Source organism: Carcharhinus amblyrhynchos, chromosome 2 (genome assembly GCF_965287045.1).
Source record: "Carcharhinus amblyrhynchos chromosome 2, sCarAmb.v2.hapA, whole genome shotgun sequence".
NCBI lineage: Eukaryota > Metazoa > Chordata > Chondrichthyes > Carcharhiniformes > Carcharhinidae > Carcharhinus > Carcharhinus amblyrhynchos.
In genome coordinates, this window is record NC_137325.1 from 65,691,083 (window position 1) to 65,704,349 (window position 13,267).

The 13,267-nt window shown below is 40.8% G+C and overlaps 1 protein-coding gene across 1 annotated transcript in view; it reads right to left on the reverse strand.

The window, feature by feature from the left end:
- LOC145359772 (dynein axonemal heavy chain 11-like) overlaps window positions 1–13,267 on the reverse strand; it is a 375,870-nt gene that overhangs the window by 76,913 nt on the left and 285,690 nt on the right. The window contains exons 67-70 of the mRNA XM_080214554.1: window positions 11,700–11,864; window positions 10,770–10,910; window positions 4,481–4,651; window positions 1,863–1,985 (exon numbers count right to left, since the gene is read on the reverse strand). Coding sequence (XP_080070680.1) covers window positions 1,863–1,985; window positions 4,481–4,651; window positions 10,770–10,910; window positions 11,700–11,864 — 600 coding nt within the window. The remainder of the gene's footprint in view (window positions 1–1,862; window positions 1,986–4,480; window positions 4,652–10,769; window positions 10,911–11,699; window positions 11,865–13,267) is intronic.

Below are 13,267 nucleotides of genomic sequence, written 5' to 3' on the forward strand. Positions count from 1 at the left end.
AAGTATTACCATATAGCTATTTTATGATTGGTCAACTGGTGAACAGGATGGTGTGAGTTAGGATACATACAACTGTGTTTTAAATGAGCTCAATGTTTATAGGGATGAAAGATTATAGGCCAACAAGAAGATCACTGAAATAGTTGAGTCTTATAGTAGCAAAAGATGGGCTGACACGGGCAGAGTTGGGCATCATGATGGCGATGGAAGTCAGTGATCTGGGTGATGAAGGTCAGCAGGTCATCTCAGAGGCAAACTGAATGCCAAGGTTGCAAACAGTCTTGTTCAGCCTCAGTGATCAGGGAGGGCGATGAAAGGGAATGAAGTTACAGCAGGACAGAGGCACTAGCTTTAGGGGAGTGACTCTCCCGGTCTGCTGCACTGATCAAGTAGCACAGTAGGCCGGGAGACATCAGCAGGGGACCTGTAGCGTGACTAATGACCGGCGTCCAGCCAGTCATGTGTCTCCCAGGCAATGTTTTCTGATGTAATCAGCATCATGCTGGAAACCAACGTTGGGCTGATAATAATATTGAATTTGATATTTCAATATCAGCAGTCTCTGGGCCTGCAAGTGTCTCCCCACCCCTGCTGGGAGATGTTCTCACCAATGGGGATTACAAATGGTCTCCATAAACTATCAGCCTGGCACTGCCCATTGGGTACCGCCAAGGTGCAGTGCCAGGGAGAGGGCTTCCGGGTTCGGGCCTTTCAGGGGTTGATCAGTGGTTGGAGGGGGGTGTAGGGAGATCTGTTGCACACTGTACAATGTGATTTATGGGAGAGGGAGGCAATCGGGGCTACCCATGGGGGGTGGGGGGGTGGACAGCTCTGGGCTGCCCATTGTGAAGTGGGGAAGAAAATCTGGGTGGGCCATGGGAGGAGGGTGTGGGACGGAGATTGTAGTGACACATGGTGGGGTGGGAAGGGGGGAGGAAGATTGGGGCTAGCTGCATGGGGCTAGTGATGGGGGAGTGGGGGGGAGGGCAGGGGGGCCAAGTGAGCATGCACTGAATTTCCCACTGACAGATTGGTGCACGCATAGTGGTGCACTCAGCGTGCTGATTCTAGTCTCTCCAGCGGGATGAGGCTCCGCTTTCCCCACTTTCCGGTGTGAATCTCCCTGAGGCACTCTGTGTGAAACTAAGTACACCCAAAAAGCAGGCGGGAAAATCTCTCGTTTTCCCTCCTGATGAGCACTTAGCTTTTTTTGGGGGGAATCCCGACCATGGTGTTCCTAATATTTAGGAGGAGGAAATTTCTGTCAGTATTGGATTTAGTTCAGGCAGCATAAAGAAAATCAGGAAGTTTGGAAGGGTTGACAAAGCTACTGCTGAGGACCAGCTGGATACTTGTACACGTGGCATTGTGATTCTGGATGGTACCTCTGGGGGACAAAAGGGAACTAAACAATGAATATTCTAGCACATATTTACTGGAAAACTGTACTGTACTTGTAATTATGATAAATAGCGGATTCTTCTTAGGATAGCAAATTTTATATGGAAGAAACATTAGGAAGGCTCCGTGACAAGCATTTATTCCTTCCTGTCCAATTTCTTACTCTCTTTGCACCTAAGAAATGATTTATGCCCAAGTGTGAAGACAAACAAAAAAGCACAATCCACTTTTCTTTCAGAGCAAGGATAATAAGAGGTCTTGATTCAAATCATGCTGATTTGCTTTAGTCTAAAGCTGGCTTATTAATTTAGCAAGCCAATGAGACATAGGATAGATTTCACTCTCCTCAGCACGTCTTGAACAGTAACTTTTATTTATATTTATGTGAGGCCCTTATCATAGCAAACAGTCAAATTCGTTTCACACAAATGTAAGGGACAAAAGAAAAATGCTAAATTGACCTTGATGGCGCTCCAAGCTTGGGTGGAGAGAAAATCAATAGGGCTCTTGTATGTTTGCTCAACATTGAATCTCAGGAAAAAGTCCAACTCCTCAGGATCTATCTCATTGTTCATCAACAGGATCTGGAAAATAGTACAATTTCAAATGTTGTGTTTGGGGTCTTTTCTATTCTTCCTACATATGTTAGATAAACTCTCATGGGTAAATTTTAGTTCCGTATTGGCGCGTCATTGGACCTGATACCTCAGTAAGTTTCTAACAGCATGCCTAAAATAACAAAAAATGTTTTGTTAGTTATTGCATTTATCCTCAAGCTCCACAGAAAATTGATTAAGTCAGATTAAAGTTGACTTTGTAACAGGCTTCAGCTATAAGACCATAAGGCATAGGAGCAAATTTAGGCCACTCAGCCATTGAGTCTGCTCCACCATTCAATCATGGCTGATATCTTTCTCATCCTCATTCTCCTGCCTTTACCCCATAACCCCTGACCCCCTTATTAATCAAGACTATATCTCTATCTTAAAAACACTCAATGACCTGGCCTCCACAGCCTTCTGCGGCAAAGAGTTTCACAGATTCACCATTCTCTGGCTGAAGAAATTCCTTCTCATCTCTGTTTAAAGGATCATCCCTATAGCCTGAGCTTGTGTCCTCTGGTTCTAGATTTTCTTACTAGTGGAAACATCCTCTCTACATCCATTCTATCCAGGCCTTGCAGTATCTTGTAAGTTTCAATAAGATCCCCCCTCATCCTTCCAAATTCCAACGAGTACACACCCAGAGTCCTCAACCGTTCCTGACAAAAAAAATTGAGATGAAGTAGTACATAATAATAAAAAATACATAATTTTACCAAATGTGAGAGTAACTAATCTGGACTCTTTGCAGTTCAAACTGATCACTTTTTATTTGGACATCGCAGGCTACTAATGTACTCCTAGTTGCCAGGGCTCCTTGGATTTTAATAACTATTAAATGAATTCAAAAGCAGCTGTCATGCACATATCTGAATAAATCTTTAAAATGTATGCCTTGGTTCCTTACTCAAACTTTCTTCTCAGAAATCAAGCTGATTAATTGTGCTGGTAACACTATATCGAGATAGACCATAGACATGACTTCTGATCGCAGCTTCTTTTTAACTCTGGGATAAGTTTGAGCAATTATGTAAAATGCATAATAACCAACTGACATCTTATAATTTTTAATTCTATTGGCTTATATTGCAGTTTTGCTATTACTCGTTTTACTCTATTGCGTACAGTTAAAATTAACCCCCCGATGTATTGTTAAAATTAGAGGAAAATTTTTATATTGGTCCTTGGCACGATGCACATTTATCATTTTATTTCATACATGAATCCAAGATATCCTAAGGCCACATACAAGACTCATCAGTGGATCCTTTTTCAGAAAAGTTCCAATATAAAGAATCAGATAGAAAAAGAGTGCACTGATGCAATGTAAGGGCAGAAATTCTGTTGGAAAAATTCTATTATTGAATAAAAAAGTTTAAAGAAAAATAAAAGGAAGCATAAAAGAATAAAATTAATCTTAGCAGCAATTCTAATGGGACAAATTTTACTTCAGTAATTTGGCACTGAAATTCTAGATTATACAAAGCCACCTCTGTTTATTGTTTAAGGTGGTGGTCTCTTCAGTGACCTCACGGAGTTACAACAGAAGCTTGGGGGAACTCTCAAAATTTCACAGCCCTTGTTTAAATCTTGGTTGCACCTAATTGTGAATCATATTAGTTGGGAACATTTTGGATGTTTCTTAAGTGCATGAATTGTTCCATGAACTCCAAGTGAAAACTGCTGGATGTTTTCCTGTTTCTTTACTGTCCTGTTCCAAAATAGTTTCCAATGGAACATTTCTAAAAGAAAAATAGATAAATGACAGTACTCAATAATAAAATAGACAATGTTTAGTGATCTTCTGTTTGTGGGACTCTGCAAAATCTCCACAGTATTTAGGCCAAACTTATTTCACTATCATCAAGGAATTCAGACTGGAGATATAACTGTATGATAGACACTAAACAGTAATCTAAAACTGAATTATTTTGCAAACGATTTGTCAAGATTAAATGTTTTGGATAAACGTCCCATGATATAACTGCAAAGAAGTTCCAATTTCTGCAGGTTCCAAATCGTTTTTACTTTAGCCCAACACATATTTATAAAATCCAGCTATCAATTCATAGTTTTCTACCAATGTGTTACACTGGAGAAGATAATTTTCCTGAAGTAAAATAACTTGCCATCTGCTCAGGAAGTTTAATTCCCTGATGGCAAAATATATTAAAGGACCAATGTCATTCAGGATTTGCTACTTACAAATAAGAAAGTTACTGACTGAATACAGAGTAGTCTCATTAACAACATCAAAAGGAGCAAATGATGGCATAATTAACACTGTATTGGATATTCTTATAAATGTGTAATTAATGAATACCCAAAGGTTTTGATAATCTTTCCTGTTGTTGGGGGTGGGTTGCAACACCTTATTCGTCGTATATTATGCTGGAAATGTAATGAAGCAGGCAACAGGACACTTGGATTTACCATAATATCAGAGTCAATCTGCATTGAAAAGCATCTCTACACACCTGGAAAGTTGTGTGAGAAACGAATGCAACCTTGTCCCTTTCAAAGAGGCCTCTGCTCGTGTAGAGAAACACAGAGTATGTGATGCAGTCTGTCAGGTTTGCTACTCGCTCCTTTAGATCCTCGGACTGTTCTGTCCTTTCAATAGCTTTACAAAATACAATGTAAAAGGCCTAAAGAAAATTAAAAGAAAAGTCAGTTATTCCAATGACATTTATGTGATTGCGGGAGAATAGTTTTGGTATGTCTTTTTACCGGTTTTTCTCTTTCTGTGAAACAGCACATCATCAATACTTCATCTTTTTGATGGCTTACACTGCAAACATGGTTACTAATTTTTAATCACTCTTGTACATTATTTTGCAATGTGGAATCAATTTGTTAACTTCTCAATCTTTGATCCTGTCGTATCCCTCCTTTATCTCCAGATAAGACAAAGAGATGAGCCTCTGAGGAATCATTTTACAAATGCACTCTCCCATGTGGAAAGTGCAGTACAGCCAAATTGTAAGCAAGTTTGCCATGATTTTCTGTCAATTTAAATTAATGGATGAAATGATTTCCAGATATACGCTTCTGATGGGCGAGGTTCTCAGATGACAGCACATATTCATTAAGTATGCCTTTTTCTGCCTGCTATTATATTTAAATAAACAGACCTGCCTCCAAACGCAGAATTCATTCACCAAAATTCAAACTGGTGATCTCAATTGTACAGCAGAAGGGAGATCCTATTTCTAATGAAACATAAACCTGAAGTGTTTAAATATATTCTAATTTAATATAGCTGGTAGTGATTCTAATACCAGTGAAATCAGATTCTGGAACAGAAAGAATCAGAAATGCATTTGAATATTGTTGAAACAAAAAACATTCCATTTGGTATTGGGGAATGAGCCCAGCCAGGTGGTTGATGTTTCAGTAGGGGAGCAATTTGGGAACAGTGACCACAATTCAGTAAGCTTTAAGGTACTGATGGATAAAGATAAATGAAGTCCTCAAGTTAAGGTGCTAAATTGAGAGAAGGCTAATTACAACAATATTAGGTAGATTGAGGGCAGATGATTGAGAACAAATCAACATCTGGCATGTGGGAGGCTTTCAAGTGCAAGTTGGTAGGTATTCGGGACTGGCACACGTAAAGTTGAAGGATAAGTATGGCACATTTTGGGAACCTTGGATAACAAGAGATATTGTGAGCCTAGTCAAAGAGAAAGAGGAAGCATTTGGCAAAGCTAGGAGGCTGCGAAAACATGAAGTAAGTATGGAATACAAGGCAAGTAAAAAGAAACTTAAGCAAAGAGTAAGAAGGGCTGAAAAGGGGTCATGAAAAAGCATTGGCCAGCAGGATTAAGGAAAATCCCAAGGCTTTTTATACATAACGGCACGGTAGCACAGTGGTCAGCAATGCTGCTTCACAGCTCCAGGGACCTGGGTTCAATTCCCAGCTCAGGTCATTGTGCAAACTCCACACAGATATTCTCGTGTCTGCGTGGGTTTCCTCGGGGTGTTCTGGTTTCCCCCTACAGTCCAAAGATGTGTGTGTTAGGTTGATTGGCCATGCTAAAATTGCCCTTAGTGTCCTGAGATGCGTAGGTTAGAGGATTAGCAGATAAAATATGTAGGGATATGGGGGTAGGACCTGGGTGGGATTATGGTCGGTACAGATTCGATGGGCTGAATGGCCTCTTTCTGCACTGTAGGGTTCTATGATTCTATAGATATTTAAAGAGCAATAGGGTAGCCAGGGAGAGGGTTGGCCCAATCAAGGACAAGGGAGGGAATCTATGCGTGAAGCCAGAGGAAATGGGTGAGGTATTAAATGAGTACTTTGCATCAGAATTCACCAAAGGATTTGGCAGATGAAGAATCTGGGAAAGGGTATGTAGAAAGTTTGAGTCATGTTGAGGTCAAAAAGGGAGAGGTACTGGGGTTCTTGAGAAACACTAATGTAGACAAGTCCCCAGGGCCTGATGGGATATATCCCAGAATACTGAGAGGGGCAAGGGAGGAAATTGCTGCGGCCTTGAGAGAAATCTTTGTATCCTCACTGGCTACAGGGGAGGTCCCAGAGGATTGGAGAATAGCCAATGTTATTCCTTTGTTTAAGAAGGGTAGCAAAAATAATCCAGGTAATTATAGGCTGGTAAGCCTTACATCAGTAGTAGGGAAATTATTGGAGAAGATTCCCACTTTATTCCCACTTTATTCCCACTTAGAAATAAGTGGATGTATTAGTGAGAGGAACATGGTTTTGTGAAGAGAAGGTCATGTCTCACGTACTTGATCGAGTTTTTTGAGGAACTGACGAAGATGATTGATGAGGGTAGGCAGTGGATGTTGTCTACATGGACTTCAGTAAAGCTTTTGACAAGGTCTCTCATGGCAGACTGGTGCAGAAGGTGAAGTTGCATGGGATCAGAGGTGAGCTGGCAAGGTGGATACAAAACTGGCTCGGTCAAAGAAGACAGAGGATAGCAGTGGAAGGGTGCGTTTCTGAATGGAGGGCTGTGACAAGTGGTGTTTCTCAAGGATCAGTGCTGGATCTTTGCTGTTTGTAATATATATAAATGATTTGGAGGTAAATGTAATTGGATTGATTAGTAAGTTTGTGGATGACACAAAGGTCGATGGATTTGCGGATAGTGATGAGGACCATCAGAGAACACAGCAGGATATAGATCAGTTGGAGACTTGGATGGAGAGATGGCAGATAGGTTTAATCCAGACAAATGTGAGGTAATGCATTTGGAAGGTCTAATACAAATAGGAAATATACAGTAAATGGCAGAACCCTTGGGAGTATTGATAAGCAAAGGGATCTGGGTGTACAAGTACAAAGGTCATTGAAAGTGGCAATGCAGGTGGAGAAGGTAGTCAAGAAGGCATATGGCATGCTTGCCTTCATTGGCCAGAGTACTGAGTTTAAAAACTGGCAAGCAATACTGCAGCTTTATAGAACGTTAGTTAGGTCACATTTGGAATATAGTGATCAATTCAGGTCGCCACACTACTAGAAAGATGTGGAGATTTTGGAGAGGGTACAGAAAAGATTTACCAGGATGTTGCCTGGTATGGAGGGCATTAGCTATGAGGAGAGATTGTAGAAACTTGGTTTGTTCTCACTGGAGTGTTGGAGGTTGAGGGGAAACCTGATAGAAGTCTATAAGATTATGAGAGGCATGGACAGAGTGGCTAGTCAGAAGCTTTTTCCCAGGGTGGAAGAGTCAATTACTAGGGGGCATAGGTTTAAGGTGCAAAGGGCAAGGTTTAAAGGAGATGTACAAGGCAGATTTTTTTATACAGAGTAGTGGGTGCCTGGAACTCATTGCTGGGGGAGGTAGTGGAAGGAGATACAATAGTGGCTTCTTGACAAGTACATGAATAGGATGGAAATAAAGCGATTTGGTCCCCGGAAGGATAGGGGGTTTTAGTTAAGTCAGGCAGCATGGTCAGAGCAGGCTTGGATGGCCGCAGGGCTCGTTCCTTTTCTTTGTTCTCTGTACTGCCCTAGACCAATTTGTAAAAAGAAAATCCCATGTTTCACATACTTCTTGCCTCTCACTGTTATGCCTTTCCACTGGTCTTTTATTGATCTATCAGATTATCCATCCTGCCTGCTACAATTCCCACAGTGGGTGGGAGCAGCAAAGTTAAATCTTTATGCCTGTCTTCATGGAGGAAGATGGATAAAGCCTTTCAGGAATACTAGAGAATCAAGGGACTAGCGCGAATAAGAAACTGAAAGAAATTAGTATCAGTAAATAAATAATACTGGTGAAATTAATGGGACTAAAAGTTGATAAATCCTTGGATCTGTAGATTTATATCCCAGAGTGTTGAAAGCACTGGGTAAAGATGGTGGATGCACTCGCGGTCATCTTCCAAAATTCTATAGGTTCTGGAGTGGTTCCTGCAGATTGGGAAGTAACAAATGTAGCCACTATTTAAGAAAGGGGATGGGGTGGAGAGAAAACAGGGAATGACAGATCAGTTAGTTTGACATCAGTAGGTGAGAAAATGCTAGAATCTATAATGGAGTATGTGATAAGAGGACATGTCAAAAATAATGGTAGGACAGTGCAGAATGGACATGGATTTATGAAAGCAAAACTTGATGGAGCTTTTTGAGGATGTAATGAGCAAAATAAAGAAGGGGGGAGTAGTGGATATGCCGTATTCGGATTTTCAGAAGGCTTTCAATAAAATTCCACATTGGGGGTTGGTAAACAAAGTCAGAACATTTGGGATTGGGGCAATATACTTGTCATGGATTGAGAATTGGCTGACAGACTGTAAACAGCAGGAATAAATCAGTCATTCTCGGTGTAGCAGGCTGTGACTAGTGAGTTACAGCAAAGATCAGTGTTTGAACTCGGTACGCTAACACAGCAATTAGCACTGTTGTTTCACAGCTCCAGGGACCTGGGTTCGATTCTCGGCTTGGGTCACTGTTTGTGTGGAGTTTGCACATTCTCCTCGTGTCTGCGTGGATTTCCTCCGGGTGCTCCGGTTTCCTCCCACAGTCCAAAAATGTGCAGGTTAGGTTGATTGGCCATACTAAAAATTGCCCCTTAGTGTCCTGAGATATGCGTAGGTTAGAGGGATTTGCGGGTAAACGGGTAGGGCCTGGGTGGGATTGTGGTCGGTGCAGACTCGATGGGCCAGAAGGCCTCTTTCTGCACTGTAGGGTTTCTATGATTCTATTTCTATGACTCCCACTATTCACAATCTCAATCAATGATTTGGATGTGGGGACCAAATGCAACATCTCTGAGCTTGCTAATGACGAGCTGGCAATATGAGTTGCAAAGTGAATGCAAGTAGAATTTAACGGAATTTACACAGGAAATCAGCAAGAACATGTCAGGTGGAGTACAATGTAGAAAGAAATGAAGTTATCCACTCTATAAATAAAAAACAGAATAGTTCTTAAATGGTGATAGATTGGAAAATGTCCAAAGAAACCTGGGAGTTCTAGTTCATAAGTCACTGGAAGTTAACATGTAAGTGTCACAAGCTATTAGGAAGACAAATGCAATGTAAACAAGAGGATTTGAATACAGGAGTAAGGAAGTTTTGCTGCAATTGTGTAGCGATTTGATGAGATTGCACCTGGAGTGCTGTGTACACTTTTGATCTCCATACCCAAGGAAGGATGTACTGGCCATAGAGAGAGTGCAACAAAAAATCACCAGATATGGCAGAGGAGAGATCGAGGAGACTGGACCTATTGTCTCTAGCATTTAGAAGAATGAGAGGTGATCTCATTGAAGCAAACATTCTTACAGAGCTTGACAGGATAGATGCAGGAAGGATGCTTCCCATAGCTGGGACAAGTCTAGAACCAGAGGACATAGTCTTAGAATAAGAGATGTCCCATTTAGGACTGAGATGAGGAAGAATTTCTGCACTTAGAAGGTGATGAATCTTTGGAATTCTCTAACCCAGAGGGTTGTGGAGGCTCGAGTACATTCAAGACAGATCAACAGATTTCTAGATAGTAAAGATATTAAGGGATATGGGGTCATGAGGGAAAATGGTGTTGAAGTAGATCAATAGCACAGCAGGATTGAGGGTCTGAATGGCCTATTCCTGCTCTTTTTTCATTTGTTCCTATAATCTACACAATTTTTTCTCATATCAGAAATCAGAGTAGTGAATCTTTGTTACATTCCCCCTACTATGGCAAGTATACCCTCCCTTTGATAAGGAGATCACAACTGTGTGTACAGTACTCCAGGTATGATCTCACCAACAACGAAAGAGTTGCAGTCAAATTTCTGCACTCCTATACTCCAATCACTTTGTAATTGAGGCTAATATACCTAATGCCTTTCTAACTGTTTACTGTACCTGCATGTTAACTTTTGCAATTCATGTACAAGAATATCCAAATCTTTCTGAACAAACATTTTCCAGTTTTTCACCACTCAAGAAATATGATATTCTGTTTTTTTCTACATTATATTCCATTTGCTACGTACTTTCCCATTCATTGTCTAAATCTTTTTGTAGCCACATTGCATCCTCCTTACAGCGTGCTTACTTACTCACTTAAACTTGTAACATGGTAAGCTTGGATATGTTACACTCAATCCTTTATATATATATATATATATGTGATATATATATATATATAATATAGAGAGAGAGAGCAGAGGCTGAAACACAGATTCTTGCAGTACCCCACTTGTTGCATATTGCCAAGCCCAGAATGATCTGTATCCTGTTTCCTGTTCTCTTTCCACAAATGAATTTAGTCATTTAGTCATTTGTGTAATTTAGTACCTTGAGTGAAAATTGGTAAATGGGATTCATTTTCCTGAGATCATTGATGATGAAATAAAGAAGTGAAGCTCTGGCTGCTGCTGGCCGATAGCACTCGCGTGCTTCGTTGATCTTTAATTCGTTCTCCTTTGCTTCATTCACCTGTATGACAACAGATTCCCAGTGAGTTACCCTGCAAGGCTAATATTAATAAATCCACATTTCCCATCTCTCCTTAGAAGCACTGAATTGTATTGTGGCAGAACTTCTGGAGGATTTTGAATTCAGAAGCACTGCATAACTTAGTAAATTAAGACTAATAAACCTCATGGATCAGGTACTATGTACTGCTGGAATTCTCTACCCACTTCCCTTTCCCTTGTTACCATTCCCCTTGCCATTAGAAGTTTCCTCAAAGTCTACTTCTAGTGTGCAAATTCAGAAAAGTATGTCCAAGTGTGGAAAGTCAGCGAATGTGGTGAATCTGTTGCAAAGATATCAAAAACTAAATGATATATAGATATCTAAGACCCTTCCATTAAACTTTGTAGCAGGAAGCAGTTTGGGAGGAGCACCAAATGCATTCTGAATGGTGCCAGCACCTCTTAATGTGATTCAAGGCAGTGAACCTCTTTTCAATGAAACTAAATGGAAAATAAACTAGGTTGTAGATTCACTTTAATGTGCATTTTGCTCTAATGCCCAAGACAAATTCACAACCCAATCTTGTCTGAATCCACAAATTTGCCCTGTCTCTTAAAACTGATCAGAGCCGTGGAATTGAAGATTTTCTGGTCAGTGTCTATCATGGAGAGAATTCTGTGCCATGATAACGATTTGGCCTTTTCCACATCTGCAGATGGCTAAATTTGATATATGCGGTTTAGGATTCAGAAAATGATTTTTGCAACAGATCACCTGAAATCTTGTAATGAGACGACAATGTTTCACCTTCTGCTCGATCTCTGCTGCAGTCAGCTTTGTTGTCTCCAACTTCTCCACCAGCTCTGTGTCTCCAAGGAAGTTGCCTTCTGCAGCAGACAAGCGAGTAAGGAGCTCGTCCTCCAGTTGCTTGAGCTCAATCTTAAAATGATTCTGTTGCTTAGTCAACTCAGACTGTCCAGAGAAAACAAAACCACCAGTGCATTGGATTAGTTGAATTTCAGAGTCAGAATAAGCACATTCTATTAAAAAAAAGGTTGCAAGATATGACCATCACAGTTCCTTCCCGTTTGAATCTTGCAGAATGGAAATCTCCAGTTCAACTTTTAAAACTTCCACGGCAGTGATGGAAATTTTAAAACAAACCTACACTGACCTCAGATCACTGATAAAACCACGTCTCTGGAATAAAGGGATTATCAATCAAATTTAACCCACAATAAGACATGTGGGTCAGAGTTGGAAGTGATGTTAAAATCTCAAACCTGATCCTAACCTACTCTCTTCCAAGAAGAATGGAAATGGGATGTGAGGTGCAGAAATGGGGTGAAAGATACACAGCCAACTCACTCCAGGAACTTGATTGGCAATTTAAATATTATACAGAGAAGGCAGCCTCAGATTTAATTGGCTTTATAGGTTTAACCTTGTCTTGCCATATTTCCAGGGCCTTGGGATTCCTGGTAGCTGAAGGGAAGTGAGTTCAAGTGTCATGCAGTACAGCTTGTTGTCCAGAAGCAGCATGAGACATTGTCCTCCAAGTTTATCATCTTCTTTTGGACTGGATTTATACTGTCACCAGACACCAGAAATCAGAACACCGCCCCCACCACTGTTACCTGCTCTAGAATGTTCCCTGTCTGACTCAAAGTCAAGTCTGTTCATCTGGCTCACTTCCAGGTGGCGACCCTACTGTCAAATAAAATGTTGTTTTAGAATTGAAACTTCAAAGCCTGAGGGGAAACTAGATCGGTCCCTTAGATGAAGAAAGTTTACACTGTTTCTGACTCATGATGCTGCTGACTCTGTGGGTGCTTTCTTCAGCTTCATAATATCAGTTCATTCAATTTACAATTCGGTCTGGCACATGGTTTCCTCCCACAATCTGAAAGATGTGCTGGTTAGGCACATTGGCCATGCTAAATTCTCCCTCAGTGGCAACTAGGGGATTTTCACAGTAACTTCATTGCAGTGTTAATGTAAGCTACTTGTGACTAATAAACAAACTTTAAATGCAAGTTCTTTCAATGCAGGGTTTACCGAGCAAACCCAAAGTAAACAGCCACTGCAGGTAGCCCTCTACTGCTTTCAAGCCCATATATAGATGAGTCACTCTTTGAATGGCAATACAATGAACTTGAAAAAGCAGCGCTTAGCTTGGTCTCTTCTGACCATGCTTCTGCCTCAGGCTAGGTTTCATTAATGACTTTGGAGCTCTGCATACCTCTCCAGTACTTGATATTATAGCACAGAGGCAAAGATGTTGTTGACACCGGTGGCCTAAATTTACCCCTGCTTTTGGTGGGAAGCACCAAACAGTGCTGGAATCCCTAAGGTTAAAATGACACTGGATGTGA